The 22,373-nt window shown below is 32.6% G+C and overlaps 2 protein-coding genes across 2 annotated transcripts; one reads left to right on the top strand and one right to left on the bottom strand.

Annotated features, from left to right (window-relative positions):
- Positions 1-269: 269 nt before the first annotated feature.
- On the bottom strand, positions 270-6,558 carry LOC108913076 (retinol dehydrogenase 11-like). The gene is made up of 4 exons (XM_018718544.1): positions 6,232-6,558; positions 3,701-4,024; positions 1,603-1,931; positions 270-614 (listed from the first exon to the last, which is right to left on the bottom strand). The coding sequence occupies exons 1-4, from the start codon at positions 6,401-6,403 to the stop codon at positions 423-425; spliced, it is 1,017 nt and encodes a 338-aa protein (XP_018574060.1). The 5' UTR covers positions 6,404-6,558; the 3' UTR covers positions 270-422.
- Positions 6,559-14,059: 7,501 nt separating this feature from the next.
- Positions 14,060-22,373, top strand: LOC108913074 (protein bride of sevenless). Its single transcript, XM_018718542.2, has 4 exons — positions 14,060-14,736; positions 19,786-19,940; positions 20,029-21,359; positions 21,642-22,373. Exons 1-4 carry the CDS (start codon positions 14,180-14,182, stop codon positions 21,825-21,827), a joined length of 2,229 nt encoding a protein of 742 aa, XP_018574058.1. The 5' UTR covers positions 14,060-14,179; the 3' UTR covers positions 21,828-22,373.

The following is a 22,373-nucleotide window of genomic DNA, read 5'->3' as shown; positions in this document are numbered from 1 at the left end:
AGTCTAGGTCGCGCTCGCACCCATCCAGAAGGTCGCGACAAGAACATTAGCCCCATCGCCCGTCCAGTTTTCAGGTGGTAATTTCGTCGCGAACGATAATACGCCGAGTGGTATGCAACTGGGAATACACCGTGTTGGTTTGTGGTTTGCATAGATGATGTTAGGCAACAGTAATACGGGTTAGGTGTTTGACTGGTTGCATATATAATAAAATAAGCACTTTAGAGGAACAGATTCCATTTTATTTATAAAACAATGAATAATGAGAGTAATAATCGATTCATTTTAAATCCTAAAAAGTGATGTAGAATCATTGCTATGTAATTAAATAAACATTTAACAAGAACAACGAATACTAACTACTATTAAATTAAATTAACATTATAGATACTAAGGCAAGGTTATTAATTGAACTTAAGGTCTTATAACCTTTCTTCTGGCTTTAGCTCAACTAGCTGCTCGCTCTTTTCCCAAATATCGTCACAGAATTTCTTATTCCAAGCGCTAAGTGGCATGGGGAACATTCTACAATCCCAAAAGTGTTTACCAGTTACATCTTTCAATTTGTTTGAGAGAGCTAGATGGATGGTCGTTTGGGCACCCTCTTCAGGAGTCTAAAACATAATTGTATCTTAGAAAAAATTCCATCCAAATGTAACATCCAAGTATTGAACCTTTTGGAAAAAAAATTGCAAATTTTTTTTCGTAAATTTTTTTATGATTACTCAAAAACTGTTGACGCTAAACAATGTTAAACTCCAGATCTGAAAACTGGACACATGTGAAGCTTCAATTTCCTTTTTTTTATTCTCTCTACGATCTTTTATTCTCTCTACGATCATTTCCCTCCAAATTACAACCAAAATTTTGAGATTTTTTCAATATCCCTTAATTTCTGTGCCTAGTGTATATCAGCCATTGTATGTACAGCACGAATTAGACGCAATGGGAAACATATGATTCTAACAAGTGCAAAAGAGATTAACTAACACCAAAGCATTGAAGCTTGCATAGCAGTACCTCGTGATCGAATTTATCAAAATACTTTGCAGAAATCTCATTTTAGTAGTTAAACAAAGAGAGACTGAACTCACTTCTCCAGCATGACCTTGGAAGACAGAATCGCCATGGCTGCTGCTGGAGACCTGGTGCCAGCTCCGGATGGCGGTAGCCTGGTGATAGCCTGGAAGTGAATTCATTCTTTCCTTATTTAACTACTTATTTTGTATACGTTTTTGGCTATTGAATTACTATCACCCTTTCATACTTAGGGTCTAAACCTACTTTTTTTCAAGAGACAAAAGAATTCTATATTTTCTCTATTGAAACAGCTATGGAAAAGTGGATTTATATGCTTCTGCGTAAATATGCGGCATCAACAGCCAAAAACGCGTACCAAATCTGGTATTGCTTCTTCAAGTGGTTTAGAAGATTAAAAATAAACAGCAGCAACTATGTATCTCCAAACTGTTACATAAGAAAACTAAAATGATCCCTAGTTAATTCGAACTTTTTATGCCAAGTTCAGCCAAGGTGGTACAAGGTACACCTTCTAGAAGTTTGATAGTCGAATTAAGGAATACCTTGCACAGCTACACTTACCTTCCCGTACGCAAAGAGGAAGATATTCCTAAAAAGTCTAGCCAAGCTTTGTAGTCCTAGGTACTTGGCAGATTTCACATAGATGGAAGTGTTGATTAGTCCAGGATGCAAGGAATTGGAGGTGATGCCGTATTCTTTTAACCTCTCAGCGAAGCCGTTGGCAGCTATTATGTTGGCTAGTTTAGAATTTCCGTAAATTAGAGACGTTCGGAACAGGGAAAGTGGATGTCCCTGGGGATAGTTCAGGTTGTCCAACGTCAAGTTGCTGCAGAAGGCGTAAACGGAACTGACGAAGATTATTCGGCTAGGTGCAGATTTCTTGAGTAGATCTAAAAAAAAACTCGGGATATACAGGGTGACTCTTAAATGTATACATTGTACATATATTTCAGTCAGTTTACAATAATTCTATTATTGTATTTGGTCCCGTGTGGCGTTTTCCCGTAAAACATGAGACGTAAATTCATTTTTCGCACGCCAATGAAAATGCTTGGTGTGTTGAATGCAACAGATGACTCCGAAAACATGAATCAAAAGGCGTTCAGTTATAGTCCATGATGGATTGGAAAATGGTTTTATATCAGACGCGAAACTAGTCGAAAAATAAAACATCATGACATCATGTACTTATGTATTATCAAAATTACAAAAAATAGTTACAAAAGTATATAATATATAATATATATGTGTATAAATATAGTATATAATAGTTACATATTTAAAATATATGAAGCCAATCATATTTCAAAGAAACAAGATCGTATTATTTTGAGACTACCTCCAAACCACCTTCACCTGAACTCCATCGAACTTGTTTGGGCATAAGTCAAACTTGACAGATGTAGAAAAGTTATGCAATGAATTTTTCAATACATTTAAACCACAGGAATGGAATATTCAGTGCCAACATGCCAAAAAGATTGAAACAGAATTAATTAGAACCTGTGCTCGACCTGTGTTATAGATCAAATTATTATAAACATTCAAGATTATAATAATTCGGATGGTGAAGATAACATTTTTAATTCTGATACTAACGCTACTGAAAGTGAAAAAGAACGCTCTTATATTTTTCTCTTAGCATAATGAATCATATTAACCAAAAAATATGACAGAAAGTAATAATTTAAACCAAAATTTGGAATCAAAACACACAACAAAAAGTGACGAAGAATTTACGGATACTCCACCATAGTTGCAAGAGGAAGCTAGCAATATTTATCTGAATTTGTTACCTATAAAGTCAAGACAACGGTACGAAAAGTATTATAAATTGTTCAATAACTAGAAGAGGAATAAAAAAGCCAAATCTTAACAGAAAATGTACTACTTGCTTATCTATCAGAAAGATCAAAGATTATAAATGCAGGTACACTATAGTCAGAATTTTCGATGTTGAAAAACATTTTTAATGTCAAGGAAAATATTAATTTTGATAATTTCCCTAAAGTTCGAACATTTTTTAAACAAAATTCTGTAAATTTCCTGCCCAAAAAGTCTAAAAGTTTGACTCAAGAACAATGTATTAAATTTTTTAAGGGAGCACATGATTCGGAATATATTATGATCAAGGTAAACTAAGTTGAATTAATTATGTTTTTTTATTAGCATTGCATTATAGGTTTCTCTTATTATGGGACTGTACGGAGCTTGTCGTCGAAATGAGTTGTTGAATATGAAACTTGACCACATAAATAATAGAGGATATTATTACAGTTCCACAAACAAAAAATAATATTACAAAGAACGTTTACAGTCACAAACAAAACAGTTGATGAATAGAATCTACTCACAATATACCTACAACAAATACCTATATTTCCCTTAAACCTACCCACACTCCTCATATTAAAAATAATATCTCCACTGGACCAATTTACTTCGCAAAAAAAGAGTTACAAGGCTGGACATGTACCGATGCTTGAGAACTTGCAATAACTCCATTTTCCTACCTTGTATCGAGTTATTGAACAAACCAGTAGGCAGCGAACTATTCGCATACAGCAAGTATCTAAATTGTACAAAGTCCTTTACTTTATTACCCGAGTTCCTACTGTTATTTCTATAAAACACGGAAACAAATTAACCTAACTCATACCTGTAAGTAAATGTGTCAGCAGGAAAGGCCCGAAATGATTAATTTGCATGGTGGAATGTAGGCCGTCGTCAGTGTGTTTGTTGCCGACGGTGCCGACCCCTGCGTTATTTATCAAGATGTCCAATCGCTCCTCGGTGCCGTTGATTTCCTTGGCAAACTTCCTCACCGACTGCAATGATGTCAAATCGAGGTGCTTAGTCTCTATGTTGGTGTTGTGTGTGATTTCAATTATTTTGTTCTTCGCTTTGGTGGCGTCTTTCCTGTCGGCTATGATAACCCTTGCGCCTCTGGAGGCCAGTACTAGGGCCGTTTCGAAGCCGATACCTAAGAGAACAACAGTTTTTATGAAAACAATTTTCAAGTCATTAAAAATTAAAAACTGGTATACAGGTTGTTACAAATTCGCTTCTCACTACAGGGATCTCGGAGACGGTAAGAGAGTAGTTTTAATGGGGGTAAAGTTGCATTATCAGGGGTCCAACATTATGCCTCTAAAAAAATCAAGGCTACCATGATTAGTTATCGAAATATTTGAAAAAAAAAAAACGAAATTTTGGAAATCCGTTTTTTTTTTCATTTCAGCCTTGTTTGAGGTGATATTGAAAAAAGAAGAACACTTTCTCATGGCCATTTTTTGCGCTCTATCGAATGGTATAATCAATTTTTATATGTAACGTTTCGTCTCTCCGGGACCATCATCAAATTCATTTTTTTCAATACGACCCTGGAAATTTTATTACATTTTTTGCAAGACTTCATGGCCCCCAATACTGTACTGCCTCAGCCCGAACTAGATTCAGACATTTTATTTCGAAAAATTCATCGTCACTGTATTCGTTCCAAATTTATCTAAATTTTTTTATTTAGATGTCTATATTTATTGAATTATCGTACACTCTAAGTGTCGTTCTGTGAAATTCACCTAGTTATTTAAACTATTAAACTATTACCATCACACGTTACAATAAAACACTAGTTTTAATCTCAATCACCTGGTCATAAGTACATAATTCGATAAGTTGTTGCGTCAAAATTAAAACAATATTACAATTTTAATTTCATTATGACAAATTAATTCTTAAAAATGCATATGAATAACCAAAACAGCTAATGAATACCTATTATACTTAAAAAATTACAATATGTAAATGTTCAAAAACGTTTCCGTTTTGACAAATGTTGAATATAAAGATAAGCATAATATTATCGGGATTTATTATACCTGTAACCGCAACTGCTAAAGAGCATGTAAGATGTATGAACATCCTAAAAAAAATTAGATCGAAATTTGTTTAAATTTTAAGGTTAGAACTAGAAATAACTATGAGCTCGGGATTAAAACTCTAATAATGTTTTATTGTAACGTGTGATTGCAGTAGTTTAAATAACTAGGTGGATTTCACAGGGTCTAACGACACTTACAGTGTACGATAATTCAAGAAACAGAAATTAACAAAAAAATTAGATAAAATTGGAACGAATACATTGAAAATAAATTTTTCGAGACAATACGTCTGAATCTGGTTCGGGCTGAGGCAGTACAGTATTGGGGGTCATGAAGGCTTGCAAATTATACTATTCGATAGACTGTAAAAAGTTGCCATGAGAAAGTGTTTTTCATTTTTCAATATCTTCTCAAACAAGGCTGCAATGAAACAAACACAGATTTCCAAAATTTCTTTTTTTTCAAATATGTCGAAAACTAATCATGTTAGCCTTGATTTTTTAGAGGCATAATGTTGGTCCCCTGCTCTCACACGTTCAGAATCAGAATATCCTTAGAATTTTTTATTAATATTCCATATAAATAATTTTGGTATCTTGTTCTGAAGGACAAAGAAATGTATTTTAGGTCACAATTATATATTTTAATTTTTTCATTCAAGGTCTAATTTAGACAATCCCAATTAGAAATTTAACAATTCGGAAAAAACAGAAAACACTAATGGAAAACAAAGATTTTTAAGTAAAAAATTGGAAACATTGATTAATCTCGAAATAAAAGTATGTAAAAATACTTACATTTTCCAGATATATTTTGATGGAATATAACATAATGAGTAGTTTGCAAGATATTTTCAATTTTGTTAAAAAAAAGACGTCAAACAATCCTAAAATGTCTAGACCCAAATGCAAAATATGTGTAATAAGAATTTTTCTCGATCTATTTGTCCAAAAGGTAACCTAGCAAATTCATTACTGCCTCCATTAGAAAAATAAAGGGATTTTCATCTTATGTTTTCCAATGCTTTGTAATGACTAGTCTTATGTCGAAAGTTAACTAATTTTTCGGGAAACTGACGTTCTTTTTACATAAAAAACACTCCCCCTTCACGCCACTGAATAAAACGATGGAACTGAAATTATCCAAATTAAAATAACTCTACATGTTGTCCCAAATTTGTATAAATCCACTTATAGATTTTTAAAATATCACAAAAGATGTTCACTTTCTTACATTTCGAAATGCCTTGTGGGTATCTCTTGAGAAAAATAAAGAAGAGAGCGACAAAATTGTTTTTTTCTCTCACCTGAACATCCTCCCGTCACTATAGCCGTTTTTCCACTCAAGCATACCAAACTTTTTACCTTTCCAGCGCTGAATTTTTGTATAAACTTGAGTACAATCAACCCTATTACTGGTAGAGAAGCCGCAACTACAGCGAAAGCCAAATATTTCAAGTAAGTATAGTAAACGATCATTTTGGACGTAATCGTGGTTAATACCGACTGTATAATACTTCTTCACCAGTCGACACCAAAATGGGAACTGATGTCCGATGGACGATGGAGAAAGTTTAATAACTTTGAAGAAAGCAATGATAATGGCTTTGAGGGAAATGGCACTTGACACAGGATGTAAGTGACTGCGGGCATAACTTTCCAAAGAGATGGCTTTAATTGATCCGTTGGAAAATGTGTTTGTACAGGGTGTGTATCGAAAACATACGTTTGAATTATGGTCGTAAATAAAAACCTCTGTTGAAAAGTAAACAAATCTCTTGTAAGTTTTAATCAGTATTATCATAAACAAGGGTATTATGTTTATTAAATTTAGAAGCAACATTTTTTTCTGGAATAGAAACAGACAGTAAATCGACAATGATCAAGAAATAACATTAACTTTTATGTGAAAAATAAATCTAAATCTAAATTGTTCAAAATTCCATGTTTAATATTAATTTATGCAAGATTTTACTACATAACCCTACTCTGTGTAGGTTCTTATGCGGAACACCTTGTATTATTATAAATTCTGATTTTATTTAAAATTATACACACCGTTGTATATTTTCTTCGTCCACGTTGTATATTTTACAGCAACAATTAGAAAGCATGACACACCTCTATTGTCGAAGCCATAATAGTTATTTATTATAAGCTGTGCTGTTATTGAAAATATAGAAGTAAAAACAACGGTATCTGCTTTCAAGTCAGAAGAAATTTCATTAGGGCAAGGTTAATTTTTATAAATAACTGTATTGATTATAAAATCGTGTTAATAAATGTGTATTTACCATTAAATAAGCTGGCATGTGTGTTATTGTTATTTTGCATGTGCATGTTCATGTTATTTTGGGAGATAAAATACAAAGCGGTATGAAATTTCTTGGAGTGCCTAAATTTCAATTAAACAAACAATTGTCAATTTATTTTTAAAATAGATTATAACGAATTTTATAACAGCTTTCAGTTTTTAAAAACTTAAATTTACTCCTCAAACTGTGTGTAAATAAATAAATAGTTCGTGTTCAACCTTGTTAACTGACACAGAAAGTACTAAGAAATTTCTCTTGTTCTATAAAAACCATATACTTTCGCAAAAGAACAATGTGGTAAATGCAGAGATGCAATACAGTGAAGCCGGTAACAACATTGATACTGGCCTATATTTTAATTTTTTGTAGTAGGTGCAGATATATTATTTATAAGTAAGCGAAACGCATGTTTTGCCCACAATTTTCACAAAATAATTTTCTTGGTAGGCTTAAGCATCTGCGAACTGTTATTTTTCATTAAAAAAAATTCTCGAAAATTTAATTTTCGAAGTAGTATCATTTGAGTTTCATTTACAGGGCAATATAATGAGATACCTACATAAGAATATATTAACTTTAAAATACACACATACGAGAATTACTAAATATTCTTGACACAATTTAATGCTATACGTTACACGGAAAAAACATGAAAATTTACACAATTCCTAAAATCATGACGGACAAATTTTGTGAAAATTCGACTTTTAAATTTTTGTAAACGTGAAATTATTACCAATAAATTTAGTTCTTACAAGAGGACAAATAGACCAACAAGTGAAAAATACGAAAAAAAGACATTCTTGATAAAAGATTTTGCTTGTTTACAAAATACGAATCACCATGACGAACCTCAAATTTGTTGTACAGGGTAGGTCAAAAACACAAATATATTATTTTGAGTAAGAGTAAGTTATTTGCAAGATACGAAAAAAAAACGTTTTGTTGTTACAGTTAGTTTAGTTCTACAGTATCTTAGAAAAACTCCTGTGATGTCCCTTAGAAATCGTACTAAACAGTTAAAAAAAGTCATATTCAGTAAAAAGCTGTGAAAAAAAGTCATATTCAGATTTTAAAAGAAAATAAAATATTTTCGTTCAAATCACACTTTAATCAAACATTGGAAGACGGAGATGAAGCGAAAAGGCTATATTTTTATTTGTTGGTAGGAGACAAAATTTTAAATAGAAATATTGATTTTTCTAAGTTTATTATGTTTGCTGATGAATGTACCTACATTTTCTACTAATGGAACTGTAGGATCCCAGCACGTCAAGTATTGGTCTTCAGAAAACCCTGAATTTATAATAATGACACGAAGATAATATTTTACAAAAGTGAAAGTGTGGTTCGCGATATCTGTCCATGGCATTATAGGTCCATAATTTTACAATAACACTTACAATAGAATATCGCACTTAGAAATCTCGAAAATTTACTTTTAAATTTTCGCCGAAAAATGTATTTTCAACAGGAGCACATTGTGCTCGTGAGGTAACAGAATGACTTAACCATAAATTTGGTCCAAGATGAATTGGTAGATATGGTAGCCCCAAAGGAGCCCTGACTTGCACGACCGATATGTTTTTATGGGGCGATTAAAACAAATTATTTATCCTACTCCAATACAAAATAATATTGAAATGCTAAAAAGCAAAATTACCCAGGCTGTCCGTTCAATATCCCATAGGGAAATCAGAAGTTCCTTCAGATATCTAAGTAGTTGAGTCAAGATAGCTTAAAATTACGCATTATTTCGAAATAACCAATGTCACCAAATTGTTTGGGGCCTAAAATTTTTAATAAATTACCTATTGAATTAAGACAAGATAAAGTATCTTTTTATCAATTTAAAGTAAAATTAAAATTATATTTAGTGACCAAATATTTTTATTCCTTGGGTGAGTTTTTTGCTTCCTAGGTTAAGTTACATTTGTTTTTACTTTAAATATCTGCTATACACATAAGTGACTATTGTTATACAATTTGTAATTGTCTCAAAACAAAATAAAACAGCTAATCTAATCTAAATAATTATGGGAAGCATGGATTTTCCTAAAACTTTTCGAAATTACTTGGAGATAAGTATTAGAAAAAAGTTATAAAAATTATGTTTGTAGGCTAATTGTGTAAACAATAATAAATAGTTTTTTAAGAACATTTAAAATAATTCAATGAATTTTAAATCGAATTCTTTCAAATTGACAATATAGGGGTTTTCGATGTCGCTGAACAAGACTATCAAGTCGGAAAAAAAAAATTCTAAATGGCTGATCCAATATGACCGACTATTTTAAACAGTTTATTTAACAATTATCGATTTTAAATCAAACTCGCTCATATTTGTAATATAGGGGTTTTTAAGGTCGCTAAACAAGAATATTATGTCGGAAAATGAAAATTCAAAATGGCCGATCCAATATGGCCGAGTATTTTAAACAATTTATTTAACAATTATTGATTTTAAATCAAACTCGCTCATATTTGTAATATAGAGGTTCGAAAAATGAAAATTATAAATGGCTAAAGAGATTTTATTGAAAATATGTTTTATTTTTTAAAAAACAAATTTATTACAAAATAATTAATTTTTATATCTCATCGAGTTCTTGCTCTTCTTCGAAAATAACTGGGCAATTAAGGCTTTAAGCCAATAATATTGAAAAAAAAAACACATATTTATTTATTCATTAATTATTTAAAAAACGGATCAATATTCATATATAAATATTAAACTCATACATTTACAGGTTTAGCATAAAAGAAAACGAATATAAATACCTTAAATGCAAACTGAAGATTATTTGTAATATTAAGTAATAATATTACATTAAAGAATNAGTCATATTCAGATTTTAAAAGAAAATAAAATATTTTCGTTCAAATCACACTTTAATCAAACATTGGAAGACGGAGATGAAGCGAAAAGGCTATATTTTTGTTTGTTGGTAGGAGACAAAATTTTAAATAGAAATATTGATTTTTCTAAGTTTATTATGTTTGCTGATGAATGTACCTACATTTTCTACTAATGGAACTGTAGGATCCCAGCACGTCAAGTATTGGTCTTCAGAAAACCCTGAATTTAGAATAATGACACGAAGATAATATTTTACAAAAGTGAAAGTGTGGTTTGCGATATCTGTCCATGGCATTATAGGTCCATAATTTTACAATAACACTTACAATAGAATATCGCACTTAGAAATCTCGAAAATTTACTTTTAAATTTTCGCCGAAAAATGTATTTTCAACAGGAGCACATTGTGCTCGTGAGGTAACAGAATGGCTTAACCATAAATTTGGTCCAAGATGAATTGGTAGAAATGGTAGCCCCAAAGGAGCCCTGACTTGCACGACCGATATGTTTTTATCAAGATAGCTTAAAATTACGCATTATTTCAATATAAGTCACCAAATTGTTTAGGGCCTCAAATTTTTAATAAATTACCTATTGAATTAAGAAAAAGTATCTTTTTATCAATTTAAAGTAAAATTAAAATTATATTTAGTGACCAAATGTTTTTATTCCATGAGTGAGTTTTTTTGCTTCCTAGGTTAAGTTACATTTGTTTTTCCTTTAAATATCTGCTATACACATAAGTGACTATTGTTATACAATTTGTAATTGTCTCAAAACAAAATAAAACATCTAATCTAATCTAAATAATTATGGGAAGCATGGATTTTCCTAAAACCTTTTGAAATTACTTGGAGATAAGTATTAGAAAAAAGTTATAAAAATTATGTTTGTACGCTAATTGTGTAAACAATAATAAATAGTTTTTTTAAGAACATTTAAAATAATTCAATGAATTTTAAATCGAATTCTTTCAAAATGGCTGATCCAATATAACCGACTATTTTAAACAAATTATTTAATCATTATCGATTTTAAATCAAACTCGCTCATATTTGTAAAATAGGGGTTTTTGAGGTCGCTAAACAAGAATATTATGTCGGAAAATGAAAATTCAAAATGGCTGATGCAATATGGCCGAGTATTTTAAACAATTTATTTAACAATTATTGATTTTAAATCAAACTCGCTCATATTTGTAATATAGAGGTTCGAAATATGAAAATTATAAATGGCTAAAGAGATTTTATTGAAAATATGTTTTATTTTTTAAAAAACAAATTTATTACAAAATAATTAATTTTTATAGCTCATCGAGTTCTTGCTCTTCTTAAAAAATAACTGGGCAATTAAGGCTTTAAGCCAATAATATTGAAAAAAAAAACACTGATTTTAAATACAAAATTACAAAATCAAAATCAACGTCCCCTATTATTTATTTATTCATTAATTATTTTAAAAATGGATCAATATTCATATATAAATATTAAACTCATACATTTACAGGTTTAGCATAAAAGAAAACGAATATAAATACCTTAAATGCAAACTGAAGATTATTTGTAATATTAAGTAATAATATTACATTAAAGAATTACAAGTGTACGAGAGTATAACCTCAAAATGGACAAAATATGTGAATAATAAACTTTTTAACACACTGATAACTGCACCTTACTCGAAAACATAAAAATCATATTCTTATACCATTTATAATAATAATTATTTAATTCTTATAAACGAAAAACGCTTTTAAAATAAATAAAACTGTAAGTAACAAAAAAATATTTGGTGTGCTCACTGCTTAGCTTCGTCACCCAAACTCATATCTGTGTCTACATCAATAAGAGAACTTATATTCACAATTTCAGATACAGAATATACGTTTTAAAAATGAATATTAAATCAATTCATCAAAAAACGTTATTTTTTTGCTGTTATAACAATTTTCCACTTATTACTATAAATAAAAAAAATATTTTTCGCTGGATTTACTTTTTTTAAGGTCTTAACTTAATTCTTTGATGGTTTATTAAACAAAAAAAAATTTTTTTGCATTATTAAACTTTATTTAACAATAAATTTCACGGATTTTTCATGAAATATTTTTATTTTTTGTTATTTTCTGTTTTTTCAACTATTATTTCAATTTTTTAAGAAAAATAAAATGCACCATCTTAAAGTAGAGATTTTAAGCTTTAAAAAGTGCTCTCATAAAGTTTCAATATCACATTTACAACTATAGTTTTTGATCTATAAAGTATGGCCTAAAAAGTCAAATTTGTGATTTTTTAAAATTATTGAATATGTTGGGCTCAATATTTTTCAAATTAAATTTTTAAGATTTTTTCCATATCGCTCACTGTTTCAATCGTCATTTGAAGAGTAATCTGTGAAAGTTACAGATATTTATTTTAAAAATTAAAAGAATGACAGCTATTTTATTATTATTGTACAAAATTATAGAATGACGTAACTTTGTATACGTACTATATATATTTTTTTTTCAAGTTTAAAGACATAAAACTTTGATAGCCGTATGACTCTTCTTTCATTTAAATTTTTGTGAGGTCGATTTGATCAATTAGATCAAAAGTTATAACAAATTTAGTGTAGCGCGCTCGGGGCCGCGCGCTCTTCGAGAGCTATACTTGGGGGCCGCCCGTCTCATTTTTCGTACGTTAGAAAAAAAATTCTACAGCCTTCAATTCGCATTTTAGAAAAAAACTTTATTAACATTTTTTATGTAAAATTTCCTGTTCTTTCGAATGGCGCAGTTAATTTTTTTTAAATTATATTTTTTTATATATTTTGCAAAAACTAATTTTGCAACTCATTTTTTAAATAAATAATTTAGCGTACACTCTACAGTTGGTAACTTTTTATACATATGTTGTTTCTGACAACTTTACAAAGCGAAAAATAAAAAGTTCTCTCTTCCCGTAATTTTCGCGAAGTCAAAATCTATCTTGACTCCACTAAAGGCAGCAATTAGAAAAATGTGTTCAATATGGGGGTGGTATTTTTGAAATATAGCTTTATCTACTTTTTTATAGCTTAATTGTTGTTGTATTTATGTTCGTACTATTTAAAAATGACACTTGAATAAAACGTATTTTAGTTTTGTGATTTGTTCCCTGTATAAAAAATTAAATTTTTGAGAAGGTGACTCTTATTCATTTTTCAGGCAAAAACTTTTATCGATCATGCCTTTTTTCGTATCTTGCAAATTAAAGTATGTTTACTCTTACGCAAAATAACATTTGTGTGTTTTTGACCCACCCTGTACAACAAAATTTTTATAAATAATAAATATTTTCCAAACAAGGAAAAATTTTTAACCAGAATGCCTTTTTTCGTATCTTTCACTTTTTGGTCCATTTGTCCTCCTGTAAACTCAATCCGCGGACAGTAACGGATAGAGAGATACTATTTGCGCCATTGTTATTTTCTTGAAAAAAGAGCTCTGGTTTCGTCTATCAGATTTGCTCTATCAATGACAGATTCTCAGTAATCCTTGAAAACCGACCAATTTGAACCCCCCGGTATAAATTTTATGTGAACCTTCATATAGAAATTCTTTAAAATTTTTCCCCATGCCCATACTTCCCTACACCAAACGCAAGGAAACTTTTCCATTCCCGATTGACTATCTCCCACAGTTAATCCTAATGTGAAACTTAACACCCCCTCGATTTTCCGCAGCAAAGCCCTTAACGAGTTTAACTCCGCTTAGGCGGCTTCCTTCTGCCAATTATAATTTCAGGAACACACATCCATCCCGCTCGTGAATCGATCAACCAACGCCGGTGCCTCTATTTTCATACTTCACTATCTTAGCTGGTACTCGCACTTAAAAAGTTTGTATTGATTGTTCCCTAGCAATTTCTGACTCACGCCATATCGTAGCGGGGTAGCACAGTGTGTAATTCACCTGGAACACACACACACAAACAGCAGGCCTTCGGCACGTTTTGTTTGATTTTTGTGCACCGATGCCTGAACCGGAAACGGAAAAACAAACGTCACGCTGCTCATCGGCCAGTATTTTTTCTGTAAAACAATAATACGCAGTGCGAAATGGTACCCTTCGAGCTGCTGTTATTAGTAGCGGCGTCAAGCGTGATCGGAGCTGGAGGAGTGAGACAAATCTACGCCGTCGAAGGCGATGTGAACGTCGCCCTCATCGTCAACTCCTGCAGGAACGTCAGTGACGTGGTTCCCTATCAGCACCAGACCCTGATGTCTTCTGCCGTGTGGACGACGGAGCGGGTGAATTTCTTGGGGATCTTGGCGCCGCTCAAGCTGGGTATTGGGGTGTACGAGGCTTGTACTGAGGGGGATTATTACAAGACGATCTTCGATTTGTACCAGCAGGATGAGGAGTACCTTTTGGGGGTAATAAGCGATACGAATTTGAACGAAAAAGTGTTGCAGTTTTGTGAAGTGTTGGAGATCAGGACTGCCGTTACCTATAGGCATCATGAGTACCTCATGAAGTCTTCGATTAAAGTTTTGAGTGCCTTGGGATGGAACGAAAATGTTACTGTTCTGGCCCCTGATAAGAACATTTTGAGGGAGTTTTATCGATACTCCAGACGGGAGTATGTGTGTGTGAAAGACTGCCTGGTTTACGGGTACGTAGTGACGAATTTCTATATTAGATACAATTTGCTTCCCGGATTTAAACGACTCAGTAAATATTTGTATCATTTGTAGCATTGTTGACTATAATTTATACAGAGTGAGTCATAATTAGGTGTAGAAAATTTAAGCCAAAGTTATTCTAGCCAACACAAAATAGTTGGTCAAATAAAAAATGCCTACTTACAAAGATACAGAGTTAGAGATCGCTAATGACTTTTCAATAATTGAAGTTAGTGGAGCGAAACCATCATTGACAGATTGGGCGATTCGTCACAAATGTAATTTGTACACCAAAAAGTCATATTCATTGAATATATTGGTAACTAGAAAACATTATATACCAGGAAAATTAGCGAAAATAAAAGAGAAACTCGAAAAAAGTCCTATCCGCGATATTATTGTAAAATTATCTAAAGGAACATAATACAAGACATCTCTCATCTCGTGAGTCAAAAACTTTTATTAGCTAACTTTTCCATTTAAACAAATAAATGAGGAAAACAGTTTTTTCACTTTGCAGGGAAAACCATCAATTTTAGCGAAAAGTGACTCACAGACAGCTTGTAGGGAGTAAAATTATTTACAAAATGAGACTTGTTAAATTAAAATGGGCTAATAAACAAAAAAGTTAATGCAAAAAAAACAAGAAAAGTGCCCATTTTTTAATTTGTTTGTAACTATCGCACTTATTGTTAAAATTTTATAAAACCTATGACAAGTCGAGGGTTTTGTCATACTTTAAAAGTGTGCCAAAAGTGGGCGCTGTAGGTGCAATAGTTTTCGCACAATAACGGAGGCTCCAAAAGTTATGAACTTTAAGCCTCTGTACAGGCGTTAATTTTCAACCAAACATGATTCTGAAAGCGTCATTGTAATCTTCAAGACGTAATTAAGCGACCTATTAAAAAATATAACCGTTTTTTTGACATTAACATTCTCAAATTGTGCATTAAAAAACCGTGCGTTTTTCGCTTATAAACAATTTGAATAAAATTGTTGCTATTTATGCTACCTCACCCAAAATAGATACAATGGATAGCTGGCAAAAAAATACAATTTTTTTTAAAAAAAGCACCCTCTACGACCAACAGGAGCCAAGATAAGATATTTTTTAAATTGTAGCCCAATTGTTTATAAACATTAAGACTTGAATTTTTCGCAAAATAAAGTTTTCGACGTAAACTATGATTTCCCGTGAAATGCACTGAAAAATGTGGAAAATTAAAGACTCGCGTGCCCTTTAAAGGGAAGGTACTCGCTAAGTAAACTGTCCGGCGGCCGGCGGCGTGGTGGTGGGGGAAGCTCGTCCAAGCGAGTCGCGCGCGCATGAAAAATGAAATCCAATGAAGTTCAAATTGATGAGCGCTGTAAATTTTGCAATATCTCGGCTTCTATTCATCGTAGAAACTTATTTTTGCTTTTAAACAGGGGTAGCTCGACGAAAAAATAACAATGGGCATATTTACGAATTCGTAGAATAGCCCTGAACCCCAGAAAAAATGCATCTTTTATACTTAATTTTTTTTAATTTACAAATATGTCACAAAAATTATTGTTAAACGAAATATGTAGTAATTAAAATTTCAATTTCGGAATTATTTTACTGTTATTAATATCTGGAATCATGATTTTACGTATTACTTTTATTTTGTAAATTATTATTTTATTATAACAGACACAGAAAGCACTGTCATGAAAACTCACACAAATATTCCTAAAATAGACACTAGACTAAAATATACAATATATGTATTTGGAGCTGGATTTGTAATTTTCATTTATTGACTACAAACGCATATTTTATTTTCTCTAAGAATTACTCCATTATCTTAAATAAATACACTGTAAAAAAAATTTCACTCAAATTCACTCAATTTTACTCAATAATGTATCAATTTCTGTCCACACCCGATTGAGTGAAATTTTCACTCTATTAGTACGAGTACAACTAAAATTTTATGAGTGAATCTATTGCAACAGAAGTGAATGAATTTTACTCAATTCCTAGTGTCTGCTAATCATCAAGTGGGTGACTTTTGACTTTATTCTGAGTTCTTAAAACCAATTAAGAGCTGATATTTTCTCTAATATGATTTAAATTTAACTATTATTAAGTAATTTTGTGCAATGAACATTTTTTGAAGGGTGAAGATGTGGAAAACACTCAATCTATTTTTTTTTTGTAACTAATCACCAATTATTAGAAGAATATGCCTACAAAAAAGTCTCAATCTGCTGTATTTCAGTTAAAATTCAGCCCTGTTGAAGTTTGACACTCGAATTAAGAGACACCTTGTAAAAGTTTCCTATATATGCTCTAGAACTGAAATTGGATAAATTGATTTAATGAAAAAAAGTAACTGGATTGAACGAAATCCACATTGTCCGCATAACCTTTCGTGCTGCTATGGGCTTGGATCAGTTAACCTCTTCACCGCGTAAACTGTATCGATTGCTTATGAGTTTTTATTCACGATATAGCAAACTGAAAATACCAAGAAGCCCTATAAATAGATCTGGGTTGTAGTATAATAAAACAGAATTTGTGAGTAGATAGCGCGTCGTAATTTTCAGATTTATAATGGACGCGTCAGTTGGTAATGGATATTAATGATACGTTGATAATTTCATGTCAATCTACGTCAAATCAAATTTTCTGTTACTTGTAATCTTAATAGGGTATTGTGTATTTGGTTTTATTACGAGATGTCATCAAGATAAACCTACTCAGACCTAGTTCCTTTATACAATTTTGTTGCCATAAGAACGGGTGGTCAAACATTTGTTTCCATTTAATATCATTTTGACAACAACCTCGTTACTTTTTATAATATTACATTAAAACTATACTGTCGATTTTCACTCAACTTCCGAATCTGAGCTACGAAGCCGTTTTCGGACCATTTAGGGAAGAGAAATCCCAGCAAAAGTAGATGCCGATACTCGAGGACATCTAGCCGACAATCCCTATGAAGTTGGAAATCGAAATTCGACTAGTTTTCGAAAATTTCCGACAAAGCTGTCCCCAAAACTCCCAGCCCCTCCGACCAGAGCCACAGTAGTCGACATCGACGCAGGGCAATGCTGAAAACGTGCAGAAAAACCTCAGTTTCGGATTTTGGGAAATAAAAAGTTTCCCAAATACATCGAAATTCGAACTGAAGCAGGGCAACATGAAGATAAACCACCACGCCGAACGACAAACCTAGATACCAGAGCGAATGGAATCCTCCCCAGGAGACAGAAAATCCGAAACGACCAAAAGTTAGATGCTAAGGCGAAGATCTCTATGGGACCGCGGCAGAGCCACCATAGGAAGTGATCGAACGTCAACTCTGCTATCTTGAAGAATAGTAAAGAATCTTACGAAAAATATATTCCTTGCTTATTCTTCACAAAGGGCACACGCGCAACCATTTCAAAAAAAAATACCAAAAGGTATCTTTTAATTATGTTCAATTTCTAATATGGTAATTTCAATATTAAAATATAGTACATAAAACTGTGTAGGCTTTGGACAGACAACAACTAACAGTCAAATATGTAATATTTTATAACAAAACGTCTTTCTTATAAAAAGTATTTTATCTGCTCGATTAAACTTTTTCCATAATTCGAAACCCTTACGCAATGTAATTTTTTCTATATAAGTGCGATTTAAGTTCGGCACCACGGTTTAGAAACACCCTGTATATCATTATGAAAGAAAAGGAGGGCAAAATATGTGTCTATGTATAGATAATTACAATTGCAATTTCAATTAATTTAATTAATTAGGTATGTATGTTTGTACTAGAGAATGTTTTTCTATATTTAAAAAAATAAGTGCTGTTTTTTGCCAAAATAGTACATTGTAGAATCTCTTACTAACGTCAATAACTTTCAAAGTGTGTTTTACAGTTGTACAGCAAATTAAAATAAATCACACATTAGACATTATCTTTTATTGTTGTGAATTAGTGGCAGAGGCTATAATTACGGGATGTTGTGTTGACCTCACAACCTTGTGGTCTTAATTATTTATATATGCAAGTTTGGAAAACTTCCTGCGTAAAGCTATGTTTTTGTAACGAATAGAACATAAAATTCGATTCAGTTTTCGAAACAAAAATTTTTTAATTTTCCATTTTCCAATTTACAAATTTGATGTATTGCCATTTTTGCGATAAAAACATATGACATATTATATTCAAAATGATGTTCTTCACTGACTGTGCATATAATATTTTCATACATATTTTGCAGTTACTGTACCAACTTGAAGAGTTTTGGAGGTTTGCAATTTAATGAAATTGCTTTTTACAAGCTTTTATTTAACTTGCCCTGTCAGTATCGTCTAAATCTTGCATCTGAATTTTAAAACAATTATCCCCAACCGATTGAGCTGAAATTTTGCATACACGTTTAGTTTGGATGACAATGCATGGTGGCACTAAAAGCTTGTTTTTAAAAAATATATATACATGAACTTATTCTTGATACTTTTTTTGTAAACGTCAAAAATGACATATGAAATCATAACCTGCATACTTTACGTTTTGTCCGATTCAATTTGTAATGACGCTCTTTCTCAAAATCCCGATTTTCTCAAAACCGTTAGGTATATTTTCGAAAAAGTTGTAAGAGTAAAAGAAATGTTTTAATTAAATTTCCGGTAATACTGGCAAAACTATTTAATAATTGGCATACTGATAAAAAAATCGATATTATTTTAAGGGCGCCTTACCCCTTGTCTAGGCTTTATTGAGCTTCCAATAAATTCATATTTTTACCAATTAAAGACAACAATAAACACAAATCTTGTACCAAATTTGGTTGCTTTCTGTTAAGGCATTGTTGAAATATTGTTTTTCAAAATTTAACACTCATCTTCATAGGTCAATGTCTCTTCAATGGTACATCCCAGAAAAAAATGTTACATAACAAATCGTCATATTTTAAGATCGGTAGAGTTATGAAACACCCTGTATATATGCATAAAATTCAATGTTATGTGCATGATAAAAATATTACCTACATATTGTCTTTTTTAATTTCAGAAGCAACTGCCCAACGGTACTGAATATAACATACCCCTTCGTTTTTTTCGGCACGAAGGACGACATACATGACTTTCTGAAAAATCAAAATTTCATCGACAATAACGAAGATGTAGATGGATTATTCGTACCACTAGAGGGGTCTGTACCACCAGGTAAATATTTTTTGAGTAAATCAGAAACTCATATATTATCTGCGAGATTTAAACCTTTACATGGAACTAATTTCCTGATTTTTTTCAGATCTGCCTGAGAAAAGTTACGTCATACTACCCGTCCATTCGCCACCGTCCAGCATCTACAAGAAACCCGAAAATATACCACCAACTCCTCTACTTTTCGAAGTCGCTAAGCCCCTTCTTCTCTATGTAAAAAGCGTAGAAGAATTCATTACTAGAAACTGCAACGACACCCTTTACAAAGTGAACTGCCTACGAAACAAATTCAACAAAAGCTACTATCCCGCTCTGATGACGCCAAGTATCATCACCGAAACGCTCAAGGTCGAACCACTGAGGGACAACTTTGTGTACGAAGTGTTTAGAGTTGAAAACAATACCTTGAACTTGACGGAGTTGTTTAAGAGAAACAATCTATTCCAACCCTTCACAAAAGCATTTACCTACAACATTTTCAATGACACTTTGACTAGCACGGATCAAGGTTTCGAAACCAACGTTTCTTTAAGAGAATATGGTGAAAAATGCGTGAACTATTTCTCAAAAAGGAACTTTAAAATAGTATTAGATAGTGAAAGCGAGTTTTTGCTGAACTTCCGATCAGAAGCGTGGGTTTTTGCTTTCCTCTCTTTGTCGCTTTTGGGTGTTCTATTCTGCGTATCGGTCTTAATATTCCTACTGGTTTCGATTTTCCGTAGAGACATCCTTGAAGGTAACCCTATTTTAACTCTAGCCTTACTGTTAGCCGTGATGCTCTTGTTCTGCTCCGTTCTCCCATTTAGTTTAGAGTATAACAAATTCACAGAACACCACTTGTGTATTGCGAGATCCTTAGCTGTAACTCTTAGCTATGCCACAGTTTTCTCTCTAGTGCTCTCCAGGTGTATCCTATTGGCGACAGCCTCGAAAGAAATTGGTTTCATGTCACACATAGCAGGGCCTGTACAGGCGTTCCTCTGCTTGTTCATCTTCGGAGTCCAAGCAGCTTTGAGTCTTCAGATCGTAGGACGTTGCCACGAGGTTTTCCGCGGTTACTCTTTCGTATACTTGATGAGCTACAACGCTATGCTTCTGTTGCTTCTCCTGTGTTTGTGTCCTCTGATTTATAAATGCCAGAGGAATTATCGGGAAGGAAAGTACTTCACCATCGCTACTATTCTGGTTACTTGCGTGTGGTGTGTTTGGTTGCCGTGCTACGCGTTGTTAAATGATGACTGGAAAGAGCCCATTCTGTGCACTGGGTTGGTGTGTACCGCAGGGATATTTCTTGGGGCCGTGTTCATTCCCAGGACGTATCTTATGACTATAGCCGCTGCGAGGGACAAGATAACTAGCACTTTGCCTTCTCTGACTACCGCCACCAGTGCTATGGATATTTATAGGTCTAACACACAAGTAAGTGATCAAGACTATGATGATAGTAGGTGGTTATTTTTTTAGAAAAATTAAAGTTGTAGGTAACAATTAACAAAAATTATTTTTGCATGACGCCTTAACAGCTTGTATCTTTCTCAACAATACGCATAAAATCTTTTTTTATTTCTGGGCATCATTATCAAGTGTTTGAGATACTACAACACTTTTTGCAAACATCGTGATAATTGATACAATTCTTGCTTCCAGTCACGATTTCCGCCCTATGGGAAATAACGAATAACGTATTATTGATATTTGCAGCCCATCTACGACTGTGTCAATGTGGCTGCCATAAACGCAGTGACGGTTGCCAGGGCCGGAGTAACCACCACGGGGACCCCAATGCAACAACCAGATCTGTACTCGTGTCCAGCGCTGCCGGAAGACGAAGATTTCGACTTCCGTTGCGAGACACCACCTAGCGTGGACAAGGTCACCAGATTTTAGAGTTTTAGGAATTTTGACACTGCTCAACGGAAGCAATCCATACCTGCAATACTTATTAAGTATTTAAAAAACTATATTTCTTAAGATACGTAGAAAATCAAGCATGTGGTGCTAGGGCCATATGAAGGGCTATGCTAGCTTTACGATAATTATTTTTTAAAGTTTTAAATAAGCCATTATTTGTATTCTATTACTATTATGTAGTCGTAATGTTGGCAGATTTAACGAACACAGCGAACGTAGTAACGAACATAGCTAGCATAGCGCTGTATTAGCCCTACCATAAATGCTATATTTCAGCACAACAATTGTTTAGTGTGGATTTGTGTTACTTAAGTATGTTTTCGAGTGGTGTTATGTATCCATAGTAAATATTATTAAGAAATTATTGGCATCGACATTACTTGGGTTTTATAAAGAAGCAGGTGTTGAAAAGAGAACAAACACAAAATATATGAAGGGTTTTCACATTTCGTCTATTTGAAACTGCCTATCTAAAACCTGTTTCTCATTCACCAATTTTTTGACCCAATAAATTGTTCGCGA

The sequence above is a fragment of the Anoplophora glabripennis genome, unplaced genomic scaffold, assembly GCF_000390285.2.
Source record: "Anoplophora glabripennis isolate ALB-LARVAE unplaced genomic scaffold, Agla_2.0 scaffold780, whole genome shotgun sequence".
Lineage (NCBI taxonomy): Eukaryota > Metazoa > Arthropoda > Insecta > Coleoptera > Cerambycidae > Anoplophora > Anoplophora glabripennis.
Note: the sequence above shows the minus strand (reverse complement) of the source record. Positions and strands in the feature narration are given on the sequence as shown.

What these genes read in the sequence shown, in the direction of transcription:
- LOC108913076 (XM_018718544.1), bottom strand. Translation starts at nt 6,403, where the DNA reads ATGATCGTTTACTATACTTACTTGAAATATTTGGCTTTCGCTGTAGTT. An exon ending in GCTGACACATTTACTTACAG is followed by an intron (nt 1,932 to 3,700) that starts GTATGAGTTAGG and finishes GTTTTTTTTTAG; the next exon opens with ATCTACTCAAGAAATCTGCA. An exon ending in TCCTCTTTGCGTACGGGAAG is followed by an intron (nt 615 to 1,602) that starts GTAAGTGTAGCT and finishes ATTATGTTTTAG; the next exon opens with ACTCCTGAAGAGGGTGCCCA.
- LOC108913074 (XM_018718542.2), top strand. Translation starts at nt 14,180, where the DNA reads ATGGTACCCTTCGAGCTGCTGTTATTAGTAGCGGCGTCAAGCGTGATC. An exon ending in AAAGACTGCCTGGTTTACGG is followed by an intron (nt 14,737 to 19,785) that starts GTACGTAGTGAC and finishes TTTTAATTTCAG; the next exon opens with AAGCAACTGCCCAACGGTAC. An exon ending in AGAGGGGTCTGTACCACCAG is followed by an intron (nt 19,941 to 20,028) that starts GTAAATATTTTT and finishes GATTTTTTTCAG; the next exon opens with ATCTGCCTGAGAAAAGTTAC.